At 38.0% G+C, this 24,555-nt stretch overlaps 1 protein-coding gene across 1 annotated transcript in view; it reads right to left on the bottom strand.

Annotated features, from left to right (window-relative positions):
- Positions 1-24,555, bottom strand: part of LOC310636909 (phosphatidylinositol 3,4,5-trisphosphate 3-phosphatase TPTE2-like) — a gene marked incomplete at both ends in the record, with an annotated part of 35,758 nt that continues 11,203 nt past the window's right edge. The window contains 14 exons of the mRNA XM_083357062.1: positions 1-103; positions 1,141-1,211; positions 3,935-4,030; positions 5,722-5,819; positions 7,294-7,399; positions 8,360-8,440; positions 9,169-9,230; positions 9,995-10,083; positions 12,429-12,510; positions 14,083-14,143; positions 16,681-16,745; positions 21,048-21,111; positions 22,331-22,430; positions 23,381-23,500. Of these exons, the coding sequence (XP_083213188.1) occupies positions 1-103; positions 1,141-1,211; positions 3,935-4,030; positions 5,722-5,819; positions 7,294-7,399; positions 8,360-8,440; positions 9,169-9,230; positions 9,995-10,083; positions 12,429-12,510; positions 14,083-14,143; positions 16,681-16,745; positions 21,048-21,111; positions 22,331-22,430; positions 23,381-23,500 (1,198 nt within the window). The remainder of the gene's footprint in view (positions 104-1,140; positions 1,212-3,934; positions 4,031-5,721; positions 5,820-7,293; positions 7,400-8,359; positions 8,441-9,168; positions 9,231-9,994; positions 10,084-12,428; positions 12,511-14,082; positions 14,144-16,680; positions 16,746-21,047; positions 21,112-22,330; positions 22,431-23,380; positions 23,501-24,555) is intronic.

A 24,555-nucleotide genomic window follows, 5' to 3' on the forward strand; every position in this document is an offset into this window, starting at 1 on the left:
TCATGGGTCAGTGAAATATAACTCCACAGCAAAATTATCTCTGAACATCTTCCACATCTTTGGCTTGTTTAAGTTATCGATTTCATTTCTTGTGAGGAAAAGTCTAGGGAAAAGAGAAAAAACCCCAGTTCTCTAATGTAAATTATTTAAACTTTTGCACAGAAGAGAACAAAATAGTTTTTCTAATAACACTGCATTTTCAAATAACTTTTCCCAGAAAAATATTCAGCTCTTCAGCAACCCTTCGGTTCCCCTTAAGAATGCACATGCCTGCCTCCTGTGCATGGCTAGTGCCATTGTGACTCTGCAAATGCTATCATTCACCTCCAAACATTATTCATAGAAAAAAATGACAGGTGTGTCATATCTAAGAAAGCTGAATTTTCAAACACATAAAACTCACACTTTCATGAGTATTGGCATTTGGCAATACTCATTTATGATGATGACACAAATTGATGCACTTGGAAGGGAACAGCGTATAAATGCCCTCAAATAGGTAAATATAAATAGTTTGAGAAGAGCATAGTTTGGGAAAAGAATATAATAGCTTGAATGCAAAATAAATTCTAGTCAACATTAAATGTATTTCCAACATTAGTAAACAAGTAATATCAAATGTAGCTTAATAGTCTAAAGAAAGAATTAACACTTGCAACGGAAATTATTCCCTTGCTTAAAAGCACTTAGGTGCCACCCTAGTATTTTGTATCTCCTACATGGCAAATAAAATTACCTGCAGTGACAAACTGAATGGTACCATTGAGGACTTATTTTCAAAAAAAGTTGTGAACTTTTACTAAATAATTACATAACTTTTCTTAGAGACTTAGTAAGCTTTATAAATCCATTAAAGTAAAAACTGTAATACGAACATCCCTCTACATGGCAGAGGCATTTTTTTTAAGTTGGTGTTCTCTGAGGAGTTGACTTATACTAAGCAATATGAAAAGGCAGGCCTCCTTTTCTCTATAGATTATCCATAAAATATACACAATCCCATAGAAATAAAGAAATGCCGGTCTGTTTCTGTGGAGGCTTGAGCTAGGTTTCTGTAACCTAAAGTCTTTTATACCCTGGCTCACAGGTCTGGGTGCATTTTGGCTTTCTTTTCCATGTGTACTTAAACATAAAACTTACTGGTAGTCCCGTATAAAAGCTGTATGGAACCAAAAAAAGAAAGCACAGCCATCATAGCCGTTTGGAATATCCTAAATTTTTTTAAAAGACAAGAAATACAGTTAATGCTACTTGGATAAAACATCAAGCCATCATCACAGCCAAATCATAGAAATAACTGAAATTGACTTCCGGTTTGCCATCGCAGTGTTGGCAGACGTATAGAGGTGAGCTCCGTCTTCAGTGTCCAGTTTTATCCCGCCGGGGGACCCTGGAAAGGGTCGAAAGTTGCCCTGTAGGGGCGATGAGCAAGGAGAGGACCCCTGTTTGATTGCGGAAGGACAGTAGCCCTTCCGCTTGATCTGGGGCAGCTCTCCAAACTGGCGGGGAAAAGATCGGCCATAGCAATATGGCTCGTCATTAAGCTGCTGACAGCCGAAGTCAAAACTACAACCAAGCACCTTTAAAGCAACGCGGATGAAACTGGGTGAGATTTGATCTTCTCTTTAAGACTTTAAATATTTTTCCTGGAAAAGCTGCCCAAAGTATTTCTTCCCCCTGTGAGGAGAGAGGGAAGGGAATTCTTACCCCACCCTCTTAAGAACAGCGGCGATTGACTACCTAAGGAAAAAGAGCAATTGTAAGAACAATTCTAACTTAATTGGATGCATATACCTTTGAAATTTGGAAACTAAAAGTTTTCCTACCCTTACTGGAGATATTGGCTTTTATTTAAAAAGAAAAGAAATAAATCTTGAAAAACTATTATTAAACTCAGGATCTAAAATTTTTTAAACGTCATTGGTGACATCTTGCAGTAAAATATGCTATTACAATTTGTTATTGACTAAAAAGACTTGGCTGGAAACGCAGAAATTAGAAAAAACCCTCTGAACCTTGACATGCCACCTGTGAGAAACACAGCTGTAAAGAAGGAACTGCAAGACAGTTTATCTGGCCTGTTTGAACTATGAAGATAAACCTTTACTGACTTTCAGAATTATATGTGAGAAATCGTTTTCCTATTTCTTCACATGAGAAGTCTTTGTTACTACATGAGATGATGGAATACTTTGGACTATAAATTCTTACCTGCCAAGCAATTTTCACTATAAGACTATCCACAACACGTGAAACAGATGTCACACATCTAGCTACAAAAACTATTTTTAACATTTGATTTTAAAATCCTTAATTTAATACATTATCAAGAGAATATGGATGAAGATCAGGAAAAAAAATCCTTTCTACGTTGAAATCAATACATGAAACCATTCTTTCAGCATGTCACAAAATAAGAGGCAACATAAAGGAACAAGATGCCAGCTTAAATATACAGACCCAGATTTTGACTACAACCAAAGATCCAACAATGCAGAAAGCAACAGGAGAAATGGAACAACTAAATATTAAAACAGAAGACCCAACAGACCATCAGATCCAGCCAATGGGGAAATTGGAAAAGAGAGTGACAACATTGAAAATGGAAAAGATTTTTTTCATAAATCAGAAGAAACTTTAGGAAAAGGAAGAACAGACTGAATGGAAGATAAACTGTGGGAAACTGGAATAATGGGGAGGTGATCAAAGAAATATAATGAGGCTAGTTCTTCCAAAAAAATGTAATTAAATGGTTTTCTTAACTCAAATAATACACACAATAATAGAGGGAGAACTGTTTGATGAATTAAAAGTACTGACATGGATGGTTAGTTGGCAAAGGAAAAAAGCCAGAGTAAGGCTGAAAGAAACTAGGGTTTTGATTTATTAGGGGGGGATTTTATACTATTGATTAGAAGGTTGAAGATAGTTGAATATAGATAATTCTTTTTAGAAAATAAAGTAATATTATAACTGAATAGGTAAGATCTGTTATAAGATTAATAGATTTTTGGTTTAATATGGTAAAAAAAGAATTTTTAGAAAATAGAATAAGATTATATGCAAATAGATAAGACGTATATTTAGAATATTAGATTTTGTTATAAAAAGGGGGAAATGTAGAAGTTGAGATAAGGGAAACACTAGTTACCTAAAGCTTAGAAACTATAACATAAAAAATGTTAAGTTGAATATTGAGGAGAAATGAAAGCCTGGGGGGAAAAGGATACAACAGGACACTGATGTATATAGGATTGAATGTAAACACAATTAAGATATGTATAAGGTTAAAATTATTGATAAATGTAACAAAGATGGTTTTACTTAGTTCATAACAATAAGAATTATATTCAATTCAATATGAGATAGTAGATATTAAAGGATAAAGTGAGGAAATATCTGAAGGTGTAACTTGAGATTTTTGCTAAAGATCTGTGTATGTTATGGAATCATTGATTACCCAGTCACCACGTTGCTTTTTAAATGTTTAATTGTAAAATTAGAAAATCAATAAAATATTATAAAAAAAGAAAGAACTGAAATCCATAACATGTCTTCAGCTGGTCACATCTGATCAATTTATGTAGAGAAATCTGGCCACTTAAGGCTGCAAAACAGAGAAGCCTGAAGTTTCTTTCAATCCAAATCAACAATTGGTCAGTTTGAGACATGGCTATGTAATTTCCTTAATAACAATATGGAAGTAGTTTGCCGCTGCTTTTTAGGCTTTTTTAGTCTGGCATTTCCTGCTGGACTCCAAAACAGGCCTACCAAGCTTAGTTTTTCAAAGTCAGCCAAGTTTGGTAGGTGGGTATAAGGTCAGCAGGATACTTAAACCATTTAAAGGTTTTGTGCCTGAGATGGAATGGAATGACTATTTCAACACAGTTACAAATGTGACAGGTATACAAAAATTCACCATTTCTCAACTTACAGAAGTAGCTTCAAATCTGACTTTCACATCGTTTCTGATGACAGGACAGTTCTTCAAACCAATTACTACCAGGTCATTTTCATGATCAAGGAACAACTGAAACAAAATATAAACACATCTTATTCTCACTCACTAAAAGTTTCTCACTCAACGCAAGACTGTAATTTATTAGTTCTTTTTCTCATGCACTGAAATCACCACGGAGGAGCATGGAGGGAGGTGCAGCTCATTATCTGTTAATATTTCAGTAAGTCTCTCCACTCGAGAGGACAAGATTATGTATGTGAGAGACTGAAAGTCCTATGCATATGGCATTACCCATTCTGGCTCAAAAGGAAATTTTAAAGGTAAGAAGTCATGCCATAAAACTGCCATTTAGCTCTTGAACAGATTATACAGTTCTATAAGTATATAACCTCATGCAATATTAAAGAGCTCTCCACTAGTGCTTTAGGTATAAATTAACTCTATTTTGAATGCAGCTTTTCATAAGACTAGCTTGCTTCTCAAAAATTACTTATTTCAAGGCACGAACATTAAAAACACATTCTTCTCTGACCCTCAGATGGATTAATGCCACCTCTAGTTAATTTATCACTATTTGTGGGAACTTAACTGACATATAATAATCTATCAGCCTTTCTGGATGTTAGTCAAATAGCACGCTAGCTATTTTCGTAAAAAACTGCAAAAGGATCTGTTATTCTCACAACACAGCCAATAAGAATAGCAGAAGCTGCCATATTGCAAGTCAGATTACTGGTGTGCCTAGCGCTTTCTTTGTTATGCTGGTTCTCCAGGATCTCAAATAAGAAATTTCTCCTTCCCATTTATAGATTCTAGAGCAGAGGTGTCAAACTGCCGGCCCACGGGCCGGATGCGTCATGCCAAAACCACGCCCACCCCATTGCCGGCAACGGAGAAAAAAATCATGATATGTCACGACACATCACATGATGTTGTGAGTTTGATACCCCTGTTCTAGAGACAGAACTGAAACAAATACCTGGCATGCATCTGTTAAGCACGGCCCTTCTCACTACTTTATTCATCACTGCCTATTTGAAATTGTTCAATCAGTGAATTCAAAGCAAGGGTGCATCAGTTTTCATTGCAGTACGCGGATCTGTGCTGCAATTGAACATGGAATGAATGGGAATTCTATCAACTCCCAATTGTCTTGGGAGTTTCCCGGTACTCCCATGTTACACCTTTGCTCCGCGAGCTGCATTGGTTACCAGTTGTCTTCCGGGTGAGGTTCAAGGTCTTTAGTGATGGTTTTTAAGTCCTTACATGGCATGGGTCCGGAATACCTCGGGGACCACCTGCTGCCGGCGTCAACTCCCCTCCGCCCAGTGCGTTCCCACAGAGAGGGCCTCCTCAGGGTGCCTCCGGTCAGAGAATGTCAGCTGGTGGCCCCCAGGGGCAGGGCCTTCTCTGTGGGCGCCCCGGCTCTGTGGAATCAACTGCCGGTTGAGCTCCGGATGGCACCGGATCTCCGCTCCTTCCGGCGCGAGTTAAAGACCCATTTATTCGAACAAGCTGGCCTGGCCTGATGGGGAGTCAACTTAGGGTTTTAATTATTTGTATATTCTTACTGTTTTATTTTGGGCAATAATTTAATTCTCTTTTAACTTTTGTACTTTTGTATTTTTATTATATGCCCTGTTCACCGCCCTGAGTCCTTCGGGAGAAGGGCGGTATAAAAATTTAATAAAACTTAAACTTAAAAACTTAAACAAATCCTGGCCTTCATGACTGCAGGATCCTTAACATGAAGCTCTGACCTTGCAGTTCATTAATGTTGCACAAATGCACTGAAATGCTACTTCCTTCTTCATGATTATCTTTATTCTGAAATCAGTCCCATTGCCCTTACCAACTCCTAAAGAGGGGAAAAAGGAGAAATGGAGACAAAGACACGCATTAGATGATTACTGGAATCAAACAACAGAATGAATATTTTAAAACAAAAATATCCTGTGATGTTGCAAAATGACCAGCTTTTTCATCTCCTAGTCCTTTCCAATCCAGTTTAATATGTTCTGACAATTTGACTATGTAAATGCTAGGAATACAATAATGTTTACAGGGTTGCTAGTCTATCAATCCATTATTCCTAGCTTGTTCTACTTTCAAGCTGCCCAATAAATGCCTCCTTTTACTTGATCCATATCTAAGCAAGCATTCCTTTTTCACTCTTCACAAAAAGACTAAACTGACATTGTGTTTTTCTATGTTTCATGTATGTCTATGCATTTATGTATCCATTGATTTTGGGGAAAATGCAGTTATAGTTTAAAGGAAAACTATTCAATAGGGAGGTAGATTAAAAATTGCAGGTACACTGAAAAATCTCAACAGCTTTCAATTTCATGACAGCAAACTTGCCTTCTGAAACTTGCAATGCTGCTAAACCAGCCATTTTGTATTTGTGTACTTTCTCCAAATGTGCAAGCACATTTCTACAATGGGAAACCTAAAATGCTGAGAGACAGGTTGAGTAAAGAATCTCCATCAAACACAAGGCAGCTGGTCAATTCACTTCCTGAAATAACATCAGTAGGCTAAAACGGCACCAACACAAGGATATGTTATAGCTGCTACCCTGCTGAAATGGTTGGCTGAACATGTGTGGAAGTAGACTGGAGGCTTTGAACATCCTGTTTTAAGATGGTACTGGTCTGTTCTAGCGACTTGCTTGGAACTCAGAAGAGACGCTACAGGGATCCCAACTCATAAAAGTATCCTAAATAAATCTAGTGTCTTCATGTCCAGTTTGAATAAGGTATAAAAGACTGGGCATAATATAGACAATGTCTTATCCTGCATAAAGAAGTACAGAAAAAATAGACTTAACAGCCAGAGAAAACAAACTAAAAATCTAATGCAAAATCATGTTTTACCTATTTCTATAAAAAATGAGTGACTCTTAAATCAGATGTTCCTTCTGATTAAACTACTTAGACTTTCCCTTTGATTCATAAACATTCTAGCCATTTAATAGAGGTGGTTCAAAGAGATGTTACAACTCCACTCTTTCTTCCACCTTAGTTCTGTAACTTCTTTCCAAGCTCTTCCCCAAGCCTTTGTTTGTTTTTCAAATTCAATCTCCAACAGAGGGAGATGAGACAGTCTGATTCAACAGAACCAAGAGCCATGCTTTATTAGTGGATATGAACTGACCAACTAGGATGAGTCCGGCTGGCTGTAACTGTCAAGCATATTCAGCCTGCCCATTCACAGCCCTACTCTGATGGTACTACTGTGTGATGAAAGGAGCCCAACTGTGATCTAAGTGCTGAGACTGCATAAACAACTGGACAATCCCCTTCCTACTGCATTTTAGTGGCACTTACCTTGGATAGCATAGAGTTTTATGCATTTGATTCTGAAAAGCTTCTCTGGTGGGAGGATCAGGTTGTATTCTGATTTCAAGATTTCATAATATTCTACATATCGACTCTGCAAATAAAATTTAGGAGTGCCTTGAGACAAAAATAATTTTATATAGAAATCTAGAGTAAATATAAATAGTCATACCTCTATAAAACCAAAACCTTAAGGAAAGCAAATGTCCTATTAATCCAAAAAATGGAAAGTCCATTTATAATGTTATGTGGGGAAGTCCTTGGGAGACGGGGCAAAGAGATATCGCCCAGGAAATGGTCAAGTGAGGAACAGCGTACCCTGCAGTTGGATGGTAGGCGGGGCAACAGAAAGGACCTCCCTGAGCTTCTCAGGTTGTAAAGGAGACAGTAGGACAATTGTACTTTCAGACTTGCAAAACTGATGTCAGCCTTACCAAGTAGACCAGACATGAAACAAGATCACATAAGCTAATTCTACTTGATTGTGAAGCTACATGAATAGAAACTTGAAAGTCTGAAGGCACAGCCTGAAAAACTAAGGAGCATCCCTTCTGAACCTCTTGCCCCACTGACTATCCAGCTGTGGGCTGCTACGCTGTCTCTTATCTGATCATTCCCTAGGCCAGGGGTGGGCGACCTTGGCTCTTTTATGACTTCTGGACTTCAATACCGAGAATTCCTGAACCAGCCATGCTGACTCAAGAATGCTGGGAGTTGAAGTCCACGAGTCACAAAAGAGCCGAGGTTGCCCACCCCTGCCCTAGGCAGCATCTCTTTGCCCCGTCTCCCAAGGTATTTCTCATATCATTCTCTGATGTTTGACTTCGTAAGGGGGAGAATTTAATATTCATGTCCCAAGCTTTGCTTAACCAAAAATGACCAAACCCCAGCTATCAGGACTGGAGGAAAGGCAGTGAAGCAGAACTTTTAAAAAATGCAAGGTAAAAACAGAAAATACGTATTTAAATTACACAGCTATTTTTGTGCCAATCAATTGTATTATTATTATTTTTTATTCAACCTTACACATAGCTTCATAGTAAAAAAAAATTACCTGTGATGGAGTTTCAACACCCTGAAACTTGGTGCTGGCAGTTTCATCAGTTCTTCTTTTACCAAAGTACTCCAAACTTTCCTTTAAAAATGAGAATTGTGTTACTATAACTACTGCAGCATCTTACAGTATTCGGTTTAGAGATCTTATATCAGAAAAGTGCACAACTGGGGGTCAGCAGAGTGCCTCAGGGCTACACATTTGTAAGTGGCATGCCAGAGCTTACACTTCAGAAAATAGATGTGCTCAAGAAAACCAAGTGGGCAGAGTGGAGCAAAACTTAATTTGGATTTAATTAAAGAAACAATTACTTTAACACATATTTAATTATTTTCCTTTTCAGTCATATTGTAAATTACAATTCATAAGCAATTTTGGGAAGAACTACGGGCAGCCACTAAGCTAACACCAACTTTAAATAGAGTTCCAGGAGACATCCAAATAATTACAAGTTGGTCAACTTAATATTTGCTGCAGGCAGGCAGGTAAAATAGTAGTCTGAGAAAAAGAACAACTCGACACATATAGGAAGAAGCTTTGTTGAAGGAATTTCACACGGTGACAGAACAGCTTTTTCGGCTCTATTACATGAAGTCTTGGATATGGCAGATTCAAACTCCTTATCAAAGATGATACTGAACAAACAAGAAATTGTATGCTAGGTGGTTTGGTCAAGCCACACTGAAAGTATCAGTTTTTAATTCCATTTTACCTCTGGAACCCACACAGAAGAAACTATGGGAGGTAGCACTTCAGATACTTTAACTCATTCAGAAACAAGAGGGAAAATATCAACATTACTTTGTTACCTGCGCAGTCTTAAACAGGCCGGTGTCAATAAGCCAGATGCAAATCATAGTTCCAGTCCTACCTGCATCAAAAAGGGGAAATTGGTGACTTAGAAATAATGATATTGTGTTTACTTGTCCCGAAGAATGAGGCTATGAAAGCATCAGTATTAAGCAATCCCACCCCTGTACCTCCAAACAAATCTGAAACCTGAACTTACGAAAAATTCACCCTGCACATCTAACACCAAGTAATGCAAACAGTCTTCGCAGATAGCTACTTTCAGTGAATGCTAAATCTATTGAGCCATGGTGGCGCAGTGGTCAGTATGCAGTACTGCAGGCTACTTCTGCTGACTGCCGGCTGCCAGCAGTTCAGCAGTTCAGGTGTTAAACTACCATTCTTGGAAGGTCAGTAAAATGAGGACCCAGATTGTTGAGGGCAATATATAAACTGCTTAGAGAGGGCTGTAAAGCACTGTGAAGCGGTATATAAGTCTAAGTGCTACTGCTATTGCTGAATTTCCACGCATCCCAGATAATGACTGATAATCTAAGGTTTTCAGAAGGGCTAAAAATAACATTCCCCTTGAGTATGTCTGAAAGATACTGGATCACTACAGTGCATTCTGCATGGGGCTGTTTTTCAAGACCACGTGAGGCTACAGTCAGCACATCCCTTAACTAATACATTATCTGAAAACATTTTATCAGCCCTTCAGCATTAATACTGACAGATGCTAGCCTCTTGAGTCCAATTCAGGGAGCCATTTTACACACTCTCCTGCCCCAGAACAATTGTCAAAAGAGGGATCTTTGGGATTTCCAAGCCAGAGAGTTCGCGTACCTTTCCCACCTTTACAGTGTATTGCTATAACATTGTGGTTGTCCTGTTCCATCCATTGCCTCACACTGGCAGTGAATATGAGCATCTCCCTTAAAGAAAAGGAAGAATGCCTTATTTAAGAGCTTATGTATATATTACTGTGGAAAAATTAAAATGTTCTCTCCTTTATCAGAACAGTGGAATTTCTTATAACCACACACCATTTCCGTTTAAGCATCTTTAGATTACCTCTGGAGATAAGCCAGAACATAGTTCATAGGAGAGATTTTTAAGGACTTTCCACTAAAAAGACTTGCACTGCTGCTCACAATTGGAAACAAGCTGAATTTATTAAGAGTTTTCTTCTTTTGGGGAGAGGAGACAGGCAGATTAGGCTGGAGGGCTTTTGTGAGGAAGGGCATTTTGACAGATATTAAGATAGATTATGGGAACAGAGGAAGGGTCTTTATAGGATAGTAGTCTTTCTTGGTAAAAGCAGGACTACTGAGTCCAGTGTGTGGGTGTATGTTGGCTTGTAAGGGAGGCATATGTATTATGAGCTTGTAAGGGAGGGATATGTATGATGAGCACACCATTAAGGATAGCAGCAGGACAATCCATTATGATGGATGGAGAGGTACATGATGAGGCCCAGAAAAGCAATTGTGAGGAAGAGCAATCAACAATTTGATGACCATCCCTGCTTCTATTCGGTGAGTTTGATTCTGGATTTATACTGTCACCCCTTCAAGGTAGACCAGACTAGGAAACTGAAATCATGCATCTCACTGTCTCATCTCTGGGTTTAGGATTGACAGCTGGTTATAAAACAACCATTTTGTACAGCACTTTGTTCCCTGGGATTTTTTGACCCGCTGACTTTTGTGAAGGAAACAGCCCACTCTCCAGCATGATTCCATCACCTGTTCAACAGCCCTTCTGGCTTCTTCTAGGAGCCAGGATGGACCCTCTTGAAACAAGGCTATCAGTGCTTTGTTTCAAGGGAGGCATTGTGAGGTTATGTTATCCTCCCTTAACAGGTTTTACTGGGATGCAGCTGTTTTAATGATTAACATCTCATCTCTGACACTCTTCTGTGTAGGAAAGATTATGGAACAGATAGAAAATGTCCTAAGACACAGAAGTCTTTGAAATCTTTTGAATCAGGGTTCAGGCATGGGAATAAAAGGGCATTAGTCGTTCTGGTTAATAACTTTTGCTAGGACATGGATGAAGTGTACCCCTCATGAGCAGCTCTTAAATACCATCCACTGTGGCATCATTCTGGACCCCCTCAGAGGGCTAGCTATTGGAAAAACTGTTCTTCAGTGGTTCTGCTCCTTCCTGAATAGGTGGTTCCAGTCTTAATGGGGAAGGAGGAGTTGACCTAGTGGCTGCATCCTCTACTTTTAAACATCTACCGTACATGAAACCACTCAGAGAAGGCATCTGATGGTTTAGGATGAGGTGCTAGCAATATGCTGATGATACTTAATTGTATATGCCAGTTCAGTCTGGCTGAAGATACTATACAAGTCTTGTCCAATGCTGGGAGACTCTTAGCATTTGGATGGAAGAAAACATGTTAAACTTAAACCCAGCAAAATAGAGTTGTTTTTTGTTTGGACTCACAACTCCTAATAGAAGAGTAGGCCAAGCTGTAATAATGAGGCCCTTAGTTTCAGCTGGTACACCAGCTGCAGCCGTGCCTTGACTGGGAATAGCTTCTTACAATGACTCCTGCCCTCATCACCCCTTGCTGGGATAATTGCAAAGCACATTACATGGGGCTACATTTGAAAACCATTCAAAAACCACAGCTCATACAGAATGTGGCAGTCTGTGCGCAGCCAGGTGCTTGACCATGTTATACCATTTCTGCAAATCCTGCAGTAATGTCCTGGTGGCTTGTGGATGGAAATCAAAGTGCTAGTTATAACCTACACCACCCTTTATGGCTTCACTCTTAGTACCTTCAGGTTAGCCTCCTTCAAGTGGATTTGACCTGTCCAAGGCTTTTCTCTTGGGAGAAGCTGCTGGTATTGCTTTATTTCTAGAAAGTGATGGGGCTGAAGTCCAGAGGCACTATTTCTCTCTGATGACTCCTGCCCTCTGGAATCGTCTCTCTCTGGAGATGAGATTGAGTTCACTGATTATAACTTTCAGGAAACAGGTTAAAAGTAAATTATTCCAGAGGGCCTTTGAGTATTAACTAATGTTGCAGGGTTCGGTTATACAGAGTTTTTAATTAATTTATATTTTATTTGTACTTTATTATTGTGAACTGCCAACAGTTGTGAGATAGCAGTATATAAATTCAATAGACTATAGATTTTTATAGATTATATATTTTCATAGACTATAGCTATCTGCAAACTTTAAACAACTGGATTTGGTTTATTCAGCCTTAATTTACTGTCAAATCTACAAAGCACCATTGCAGAATCATACTTACGCCAAAGTGGGAACATTGTGGTCATCAATAAACATCCGTTCCACTCTATAATGGAAAATCTCTGGGTCATAGCCCTGCTCACCTGCAGGAAAAAATATTATACAAATATTATGTATATAAACAAAGATCCATTAGGAAGATTCCAAAGCAATACTTTGGACAAATATCTAGATCTTAAATGGTACTTGGGCACTATTTACCCCACAATTCCCCTTGGGCATTGACCAGACTCCTTGCTCCACCTGATTTTTATTTATTTATTTTTACATTAAAATGCACACCCACAGCTTTTAAAATGGGAAACTGCGTATTTTCATCCTTCTCTGTTCTTTCCTGAATATCTGGGTTCCTTAAGAAAATAAAAATGTTAAGCAACTTTAATCAATATCTTTAGTTTTGAAGTGTGCCCATCTGCTCAGAAAAAGGACAACACTAAGCCAGGGCAATATAGCATATTCAATAAAAGGAATACTAACAACATGGCAGGTAACATTCTGGCAAAACTTTACTTTGAAATTGGTTACATCCCTGCCAGCCATCAGGCAATCTTTACCAGTAACTGTTTTGCAACAGTACCACTTGTTCTCAAACTTTAAATGTACCTATTCCAAAAAGGCTGGCAACCTCTGATCTATACCAAATTTTATATGTTTGATGTAAATTTGCCCTCCCTCTAATTAGTCAGTGGAAGTTCCAGTTTTGACAACAGATTGGAGTTTTTTAAAATTAGCAACAAAAACATCTATGATTCTTCTGCTTTATAGAATCAGATGTATCAAATTATAATATGTATTTCATCTCAGTAATCAAAGCCCAGCAGGGCATGGCCCTCTGAAGTGTCAATATCTATATGGTTTATTAAATACATACACAAAGATGCATCCCATTAAACTGTGTAAAAAAAAAAAGCAAAGCTATATTAATTCCAAATTTCTACTGGAGTTGACAGGGTAGCAAACAGCAATATGTTCAACCCTCCTCCTTGCAATTATACTGAATTTTGTTGCTGACAGAAACAGTTAACATCTATGGTTTTTAGGTAGTTGCTGAGCTACAGGTAGTCCTCAACTTACGACCACAATTAGGACCAGAATCTTTTATCAGTGAATGACACAGATGTTGTAAACCTAGAAAAGTTTGATTTAACACTTGCCACGAGGCTTGACATTAAGAAGTGAACTGAAGAAAATAGTCTATAACTGAAGTAGTTTTTTCTCTTCTAGATGTTTTATACCTTCCAGGTGTTTTGACGTTACAACTCAAGAAGTTTCAGTCAGTGAGGTATTGAACCCATCAGATGGAGACCACTAAGTTGGGAAAACATGAACTGAGGTAGACTAAATAACAGTCATTATGCTGAAGAGGTTAAAAAAAGTGGGAATATGTATATAGCTTAAGGCTATCATAAAGACTGAGTTCTGTATCATTCAGACCTTTATTTTAAAAGGAAGCAGTTACTGATTTAGTGTGGTATGGTTAAGATATGTGATACCAAGATTCATGTCCTCCCTCAACTATGGACATTCACTGCATATCTAGAAGGCAAAGCTAAGACTGAAGGTGGTGGATGGCCTGGCTTGTGATGAGAACAGATGCAGTTGAAGTTTTCCTGACTGCTCCAGTCTTGGTGACTAAGAAACAAAGTAATACTTACTACAAAGATTGTAGACTTTGTAGTGGTCTTCATGTTTTGTATCCAAGAACTTTGCAACTTCCTTATAAAAAATAATAATTTATTTTAATTGTCAAGGTGGCTTGAATTATTAATGACTTTATTTATCTAACTGGTTTCAGATAGAAAGTATTCGAGGAAGATTCAAATCTCAGAGGGTTTTGACGCTGATATAGAGACATACAGCAACCTCCTGCATTCTGACTTCTACTTTCATAATTTCCAACCATTATGCTGGCTAAATTATAAATACTGGTATTGCTAAAGTCCATCAATAAACTAAAGCAGTACTCAGGGAAAAAGACAAACCACAGTACATATTCTTACAGATCAGTCCATCCATTGATAAGCTGACTCTTGAATTTTTAATCAAAATGCTGTACCATGAAAAATGTATCACCCAGGTTAGCCAACCCTAAAAATTTGTTTTAATTTCCACAATTTGCTTATCTTCAGGTGGCACATTATCCATGGTATTTTGATTAAAAATTCGAGGGTCAGATTCTCTGCTTATATACAGGTAGTCCTTGACTTACGAACCATGAGCCCAAACTTTCTTTTGCTAAGCAAGACAGTTGTTAAGTGAGTTTTGCCCCATTTCATGACCTTTCTTGCTACAGTTGTTAAATGAATCACTGCAGTTATTATTAACACAGTTGTTAAGTGGCTCTGGCTTCTTCATTTACCTTGCTTGTCAGGTCACAAAAGGTGATTACATGATCCCGGGACACTGCAACCATCATAAATAAGAGTCAGTTGTCAAGCATCTGTATTTTGATCATGCAACCATGGAGATGCTGCAACAGTCGTGTGAAAAAAGGTCATAAGTCACTTTTTTCAGTGCCATTGTAACTTTGAACAATCACTAAATGAACTATTGTAAGTCGAGGACAACCTGTATATGTATTTTTAAAAAGTACTACCATATAAGCCCATCCATGGACAACCTGAACTTAGTTTTGGGGGTATATTTTGGCAGCTAAAATTCCCTGCTGATCCATGAGTATATGTGGATACGTGCTTATCATACCGTAATCCATAGTGTGGAGGACCTATAGTAAATATTCATACTGATTTTTTATTCAAAACGCAGAATGCATTTTTGCTTTATCTGCAAACTCAAAGGATTATACTTTGCACTGCTAAATTTGATAGTTGCTGAAGGAGCCAGATAGTCAGAATTCTGCAGAACAATTTAGAAGAGGGATTGAATACCACTGAATACCATTATTATATTAACAGAAAAACAAGTTGGAAGGAACCTTAGAGGTCTTCTGGTCCAGAGGTCACCAACCTTTCCCAGTTGGCGGACCAGAGGGAAAGGGAGGGGGAAGCATTTTACATGTGCATGTGCGCACAAATGAGTCCAAGAGCATGTGTGCGCTGCAAACGTGGTGGCGTGCCCCGTTCTTGCACGCTGCGGTGTCCCATTTTCACATCCCATGGCACAGCGGTGTTTTTGCGCCCCATGGCATGGCAGCATCCTGTTTTCGCACCCCAAGGCGCAGCGGCATCCTGTTTTTGTGCCCCGCAGCCACAGTGCTAGCACAACTATGGGGGGGGGGCGCGGACCACAGGTTGGGGATCTGTTCTAGTCCAGCCCTTTGCTCAAGCAGGAAACCCTATACTATTTTAGACAACTTGGCTGTTCAATCTCATCTTAAAAGCTTCCACTGTTGGAGCAACCGCAATTTCTGGAGGCAAGTCGTTTGACTGATTGTCAGGAAATTTCTCCTTAGTTCTAGGTTGGTTCTCTCCTTGATTAGTTTCTATCCATCGCCTCTTGTCCTGCCTTCAGGTGCTTTGACCCATCTCTTCTTTGTGGCAACCCCTTAGATATTAGAAAACTGCTATCATGTCCCCACAGTCCTTCTTTTTATCAGATTAGACATACCCAATTCCTGCAATCACTCTTCATACCTTTAGCCTCCAGTCCCCTGGTTAGTACATTGACACTTTTATCGGCACAATTTAGGGTTGTGATATATAGTCGAGTATCATCAACATAGGGTTTGCTGCTTGAGCAGGCGGTTGAACTAGAAGACCTCAAAGGTCCCTTCCAAATCTGTTATCCTGTTATTCTGTTAATAATGTTATTAAATCCCTCTTCCAAATTGGTAAGTTCTACAGGCCTCAGAATGCATAATCAACTGCCAAGGATCCATTCACCATATGAGATGCTCATCCTTGAATGCATCAACAGTTGAAAACCGTTTCATTGACAAATAATAATACCAGTAGCAACATTCAAAAAAATAGCAATAGTGAACAGGTCTTGAGTAGTTATTTCTCACTGCTTATCATTGAAACCCATTTTTTCATATGTTAAGTAGATGTTAAAATTATATATGGATTCGTGCCTAAAGCTATGAGGGGAAAAAATCCCAAGGGCAGACTATATTTTACTTGCAATATAGCTTTAACTTCCAAGAGGTCTTTTCTTCTGCAATTAATGTGATATCTCTTACAGTCATACTAAAATTAAACACCACCAATAACAATTGGGAGTAGAGGAAAACAAAAAGGAGGATTCACAGAATAACAGAAATTATTTCCATCAGCTTTTAATCTTTAGATTACCGATATAGGATTCCTGTAGAAAGCTTGCTGTCCAGAAGATGGAAACGACATTGCTATAACACGAGCTAACGAACAGATACAAATAAGCAAAAAAGAAAGAAAACGTTAAGATCTGCACTGTGAGACCAATGGGAGATTTTTCCATAGGTTCACTATTTTTGAGTAGAGTCATGTGAAAAAGTAAGTATACCTCATTTTTTTAATGTTTTCAACCTATTTCAACATACAAATATTTGATCTTTATTTCAACAATATTAATACCGTAGATAAAATATTAGAAATAAGCAGTGGTGGGATTCAAATGTGTGAACCACCAGTTCTCTGTGTGGAAGCCGCTTTCGGAAGTCCATTCTGGGCCTGAGCAACAAAAAAATTAAGCTACCGGTTCTGCCGAAGTGGTGCGAACCAGCTGAATCCTACCACTGGAAATATGTGCCATTTACATTTAGTAGTGCATTGTGTAATTTAAACAAACATAAATGCAAATTTTGCATACAGAAAAACTAAGTAGACCCCCAACATTTATCACTACTGTATCTCAAATATCTTAGACTCAGGTGTGCCAGATTAGGTCATTAAAAAAAATATTACTAAAACTTCAAACATTTAATTGATTTTGTTCTTTCTTGTTGAATACCTGCCTAGATCCAAAAAACTCTCAGAAGCCTTCAGAAAGGAGATTATAATGCCTATGAGTCTGGGAAAGATTTCAAAAGGTTGTCAAACATCAATGATTCCACTATACAGAAGATCATCTACAAATGGACATCTACAAACCCCAGAATTTCATCATAGGACCTACAGATAGTTCTCACCACTACTGATGTCCAAGTGCAGGAGTCTACTATTGTAAAGAAGCTGCACAAATTACATCCATGTGGAATATAGGAGAAAATATTTGCTGTCCAGAAAGAACATCAGGGCAAGACTAAAGTTTGGTCATAAACATCTACACAAAGACCAGGGCTTTTAGAACAATGTGCTATGGACAAACAAGCAAAGATAGAGTTATTTGGTCACAGTACCAGAAGACATGTTTGGTGAAAACCAAAGTCAGCATTTCACCAGAAGAACTTGATACCAACTGAAAAGCATGTTTCTATCAAAAAGGTAATACCAGGTATTAGAGCCAAAGGCATATTTATTTTTCCACAAAAGGAAATGACACATTTGCTCTTTTTTTGTTATCTTATTATTGAATTAATTATTGTAAAGTTAATTTTATAGAGTTTTTTCTTCAATTAATCACCTCTGTATTTATATACTGTTTGAATGAAGATAAAATGATATATCCACATATATTAAAAAAAGAAAAAACTTTATATGGAGTGTATTGTTCAGATTATTGTAGATTAAAAGCAAGAACCACCATTTCATGATTTTAGAGATTATGACAAGGCTCTTCCTGTCAAATACAACTCTGGGGTTTGGAATTTGTACATTCTCTTAAGCAAAAACGTGACAGCTTGAGATCCTGTGGTCATAGTTGCAGATGTAACTCTGGTAAAACATTTTTTAAAGGGAGAGAATTGGATTAATTAGTGACTTAATCAGTTCAGAAGTACAAAAGATTTTTTTTAAAAATTGAAGAGGACAATTTTAAAGTTAACACCACCAAGCAAACACTAAATTTTATGCAGGAAAAAAGTAAATGTGGAGTCCATGGTGGTCTCTAAGCTTGCAGATGTTTCGTTACCAACTAAGTAACATCATCAGTGTGTGAGGTTTGCTCCACAATAGCAAAGTACAGTAGCTTGCCCCTTCCAGTGTTGGTAGGGGTATGTTTTTTTCTTAATAGTTCCTTGATTAGGAATCTATATAATATAATCAGGGAAGGACGTTTGTCAATAACTTAACAAATACCCCACAGTTTAGCATATTAATAATGCAGAACAAATATAATGAAAAATGGACTGAAGATGCTGTACTATAGAATCAGGAGACTACCAGGCTTTGCCCATGATGGAGTGCTTTGCTCCAAACAGATTATATTAAAGTAGATTCAGCCTTTTTTTCTAAGTTTAATATGTAATTCAGACTCTTTCCCCCAATATATCAAACTGGCTTCTCCAATTTAAAAGGTTTTCTTCAGAGTCTCAGACCACTGCAGATATACAGTAGAAAGCTGATAATCTGTCCTCCCCATAATGGACTGATGAACGAATAATAATCTCAGCTTTTTAAAAAATGATCATATTTTGCAAATGTGAAGGAATAAAATTTGGAATTAGAGATAGTCTTCGACTTATGACCTTGTAACACTGCAACTGTCATAAATACTTGACAGTTGTCAAGCGTCTGCATTTTGATCACTTGACCATGGGGATACTACAATGGTCATAAGTGTGAAAAATCATCATGTCACTTTTTTCAGTGCCGTGGTAACTTTGAACTGCCACTAAATGAACAGTTGTAAGTTGAGGACTTATACATACTATATAAATTTGGTACTTTAAATAAAAAAACATGTTGTATTACAATAAAGATGTAAAAGACATCCAACAATTAAAAAGTAAAACATGATCACCAGTTGACTTGGTGAAGGATCAAACAAAGTATACTAGTGTCATACCATCAGGTCTCTTAAAAGATGCTATAGCTATGAGAGTTTGAATTTTTTAAGGAAATAATCCTAAATAAAGAAGTATTTTATTGGCACATATCAATAAATCCCAATATCAATCAGTAACTGTATATATTTTGCAGTACAAATGGATTACAAATGGAGAAAGACAAACATGTTACTAATCTAATTTATCCAATTTTAGATATATTAGATATTGCAACTTTCCACAATCTAATACTTTCCAGATACACTAACACAGATTCCAGAATTGCCAGTCAGCATGCCAATGGCTATGTTACCTATTGTTACTTTGGGCATTGTAATTCCACTTGAAGGGCATCAGACTAAGGAAAAATGAATTATAGTTTCTTTCAAGCTACATCCGAAGAACCTGCTCAAGATCTAGTCACTCATGAATTACTAACAAGAAAAGGTAACACCACAGTCATTGGCAAAAGCTGCTAATGTAATTAATTCACACTAGTGTTCCTCCCCCCCAGCCCCCCGCCATTCTTCCTCATTCCCTAGGACCAGCATTCTGTCCTTTGTGAGGAACATAACTGTCCCATGATATCTAAATTGTATGCATAAACATTCTCTATTATATAAGACTTTATAACCAAGCATAATGACAGAATTAAAGATCTAATTTCCTTTTCATACAAAGAGAGGCATGACTGTGTGAATGAAAAGGTTGAGAGGTGGCATTGGCTCTTGGCCACGTTAAGATTTTTTACATGACTCTCACTGTACAAATATTCTGTTGCAAATGGTTAGATTTTAACTGCTCAGTATAATTGCCAAGGTCTACCTCAGCAAGCACTGATTCTTAACACAAAGAAGCAATAGTGAAGAGAAGCCCAGGGATGACTACGTTTCCCTAAAAGCAGTCTTTATAGATGGAAAATGGAACAAAGGGTTCTTCTTGTGTTCATCTTACACACATTCTTCCATTATCCTTGTATGCCTAGATCAGGGCTTTTCAACCAGTGGTACGGGTACCACCTGTGGTACACTGGCACCTGGCAGGTGGTAGGCGGCCATCCTAGAGAAGTGGTAACGGGAGAGGGGAATGAGCTGAACTGGTGGCAGCACTGCACAAGCCTGAGCGAGAGATGGCTGGAGCTGCAGGGCTGTCAGGGCTCAGCGGAAGCGCCAGGATCAGCACTTCTTTGGGGCTGTCAGGGCTCAGCGGAAGTGCCAGGATCAGTGCCAGGCTCTAGCTGGAGCTCAGCACTGATCCTGGCACTTCCGCTGAGCCCAGAAGAAGCGCTGATCAGCTGGAATGTTGCAGCATCTCCAGGGTCTTGTGATTTACATTCAGATGCTTGGCAACTGATTCATATTTAGGATGGTCACAGTGTCCCAGGGCCATGTGAAGTGACCAAAACCTGCTGCAACCACCCAGCAGATGGGGGGGAATAAAAACCAAACACCCCCCACCCCATCCCCACTACCAATCCTCAACAGAAATGCTCACAATGAAAACCCCAGAGAGGAGGAAGAGCACCACCAGGCGGGCAGGCAGCTGTCTTGCTCGGCTGTGGCTTGGGGGGCACATTTTTCAGTGCCATTGTAACTTCGAACAGTCACTAAGTGAACTGTTGTAAATCGAAGACTACCTGTACTTCATCACTTTTTTCCTTTTTTTTTTGGTCAAGTTTTTGACACCTTGCTAGGCGACTGGTGGTACTCGGATGTTGCCATATCCTAAAAGTGGTACAATGGGTGAAAAGGTTGAAAAGCCCTGGCCTAGATCTCCAGTTATGACTAATCTCTCTACTAGTCAAGAAATACCAACCAGTGACATAGGTGAGATCCAAGTCAAAGCCACCTCTTGTGTAACGCCTTTTATTTTCTGAGACCTGTCAGTCAAAAGGGGAAAAAAGCAATAGTAAATAGTGATGTTAGGAAATAAGTAGTCAGTCATGGAAGCATAAATTCCACAAATTATCCCATTAAAAATGAAGAGACCTTTAAATCACTCATCTCCTGGTAACTGCCTAACACAATGGTGGAGAAATGATTTGCCACTGACTATTTCTTGAAACTTTTTCCAATATTTTTTCTGCCTAACTTTGAAGCACTCTGTCTTCAAAATCATAAGTTAGTTTAATTCAGCAGGTACAAAAACACTTTTTTAAAAAAAATACTGCAAAGGCTGGTTCAGTAAACAGTAATCTGTCTTAAACATTATACATTTTGTAAAATTTGCAGTTTTTTCAAAAAATCAGGCTATTCTTTGGTCACATTTTAAGATGGAAATGTAGGTGCTGGAAGTCAGACAAAGGTAATTTGCAAGAAAGCACTATCTGTAACCAAGTTTTTGTCCTAATCTACTATAGATGGATTTTTAAATATATCCTCAGACAAGTTACACATCCATGATGTTATCTTTAAAAAAAATCAAGTGGTACAACTAAGCAAAATTCTATTCAAAATCAAAGAGATGTACTATCACCCATCTGCAAAGATATAATACTGCTGTTTCACTGTTAAAATGAAGTAGCATGCACACACACACATACATACACACACTACTTTGAGTTCAGGCTTTCAGTGCATAAAATTCACAAAGATGCTGATTTGATAGCTTCACCTTACTATCATGGGTTCTTCAGAAAATCAAGAATAAGTGTTTAAAGTGCAAAATTTTTAATCAATGTGAAGCAGATGACCTATTCGAAACTCTGAATGAAAATCTGAATATTACATGGAATCACAAGATCTGAAAAGGTCTACCTTCCAACAAAAGACCTCAGTGTTTCCTGTCTGGTGCTCTTCAGAGAGACTGGAAATGCAACCATCTATTCTAAGCTAATGTGGGCCTTCCATCTCCTGTAAAAAAGTCCTCAAGTCTTTCTATCACAGAATTTAAGGAAAAAAGTCAATTAAAAATTAATTAATGTATTCATGTTTATTAAAAGAAAAAACATTCAATCAGAGATTTCAAAATATAATACATAAAAAACCCGGTTCAGTTTACCTGTTTAAAACAAGCCCACAAGGCACTATATCAGCCTTCTCAGAAAGTGAATTCAGCAAATGTAGGCACCAGAGTTGACAACATTCTATTTCACTTACCAACCTCCGAGTCACTTTTTCAAGTCGTTCTGCCTCAGCAGCCAATCGAAAAATCCTTACCAGAATTATAACCCTCAACATTCGAAGAATGACAACTGTTCTGGGAAAAAGAAAGAATGGGATTATATCAACTATTAGTGCAAACTCTGGCTATACCCAGATCACAATGTAGCCCCTTCTACAATGGTATTCAACTTTGGGAATCTGTAAGTTTCAACCGCACCAAATTATTATACAACCTCATCTCCTGCCATATCTTCCCACAGATAAAGAATTTCTATAGATATCAGAGTTATTGTGGTAGAAGGAGTAAGAATGCCATTTAATATCTACTTTGTTTTGGGAACAAATGAAAGCACTATTGTTATATATCAAAAAGATATCACTCTTCAAACAAAAAAACCCCCCACAGTAAGCTAGGTAAAAATCAATGCATGCAAGACCTGATAATTTATAATCTGCTCATCTCTCCCTTTTAAAGAATAAAAATTGAGGTCTTTAACAAATAGGAAAGAAATAAAACATAGCATTTCCGCATTTTCGAGTTAGACTGATCAGGTGCCTGTGGAAATTCTCAGTCATGCAATGTCATAGTTGTCTGAAAGGTGCTTTTTCAAAAGGCAGCTGGACAGTTTTCTTCCTGAGGAAGAAGATGACGTTTCACTTCTCATCCAAGAAGCTTCATCAGTTCTAGCAGGATGGTGGGGGAATGGAAGGATTAGTTCTGGCAAGGATGGGGGGTGGGGGTGGGGGTCTGGAAGGATCATTTCTTTGCAGTCATCTGGTTGTCAGCACTCTCCCTGAGAGCTATTGAAGCCTCTTGGGGGGCTATCTGTGCCCTCAGGGTCACGTGTGCAAATGGGGGTGGAATCTTCTTGGAGCTGCTGCAAGGGCTGTGTTGTACGATAGGAGATAGGTAGTGTCTTATCCCTTCCTCTCTGTTGGGAGAGAGGGAAGAGAAGCAAAACGTCTTCCTCTTCCTCAGGGGAAAAACAGTCCAGTTGTCTTTTGAAAAAGCACCTTTGAGCTGAAGAAGTGCATATTTCTTACCTTGGAAGCAGAGTTATTCCAGCCAAGTCAGAGGAAATATATACAATATCAACCAACAATGTACCCACAACAATGATGCTATCTAGAATGTTTAATTTGGATTTGAAGTAGTTTTTGAATCTGAAATGCAAAACAGATAAGAATATTCAAACACTAAGTAACATTAGCTTAATGGTTTCCCTCTCCCAGTGTCAGAATGACAGTTGCCCATCAAATAGCTACTGCCAATAAGACCTCACTGCTAAAGAGACAAGAGAGGAGGAGGAAACACAAGATGTCTACCTTGGAGTTCTGAACAGAACCTATATTTTTCTTCCCTCCGACTGTAAATGAACTCTGTAGAAAATAGTATAGTTCTACAGGGTGACAATACAGTCCATGTAGGTTTTATGACAAAAGAAGCATAGGTATTAGCAATAAACATATTAGAGAGATATATAGTAGAAAGACAGGAAGATACAGAATATAGTGTAGATAAAAAGCACGTGGAAAATAGTTAAAAGATAGTTTATTAATATGATACAAAATTGTGAAATAGTTAAAGACCCTTATAATTTACAATTCTTTTTTTTGGTAAGCTTTCCTTGTTTTGTAAACTAAACTAAAAGTCTCCCCAAGCTGTTGAAGGGAGATTCAAAAACAAACAGGAACTGTCCAGTTTCTAAAGCTTTGAGTCTTTATCAAATCTGAGACAATCTGATTATCCCTGGTTCAAAAATATCCTGCCATAGCTCTCCATATTGCAACAGTCTGCTGTAAAACTCAGATTGTATATACATTATCATCTCAGAATCTGTATGTAATCCATTCTTTTATTATTACCAGCACCTCTGAGGGAAGCACAATGTTTTTTTAAAAAATACAAAAAAAAAGTCATTTTAGAAAGCTAGATATGCAATCCATTTATGAGAAATAGCTTAGCACTGATCATGTTCAGTGATCATAAAATACAGACTCTTGGGGCAAAAACTGGAAGGAGAAGTGGAACTAAGTTTGCTTCTAGATTATTCCTCTGAGATGCAACCGTGCTATCTAATTCATGACATTTTACAGACAGTCAAGATGATATAAAATTCCACTTAGAAGCCTCCTGCCTTTTCCTAATCAAGTTCTTCATCTTTTCTTTCTACCAGAAACATATAATTTTTTTTTAAAAAGAGAAACAAAAGCTCAGA

The sequence above is a fragment of the Vipera ursinii genome, assembly GCF_947247035.1.
Source record: "Vipera ursinii genome assembly, chromosome: 1".
In the NCBI taxonomy this organism is placed as follows: domain Eukaryota; kingdom Metazoa; phylum Chordata; class Lepidosauria; order Squamata; family Viperidae; genus Vipera; species Vipera ursinii.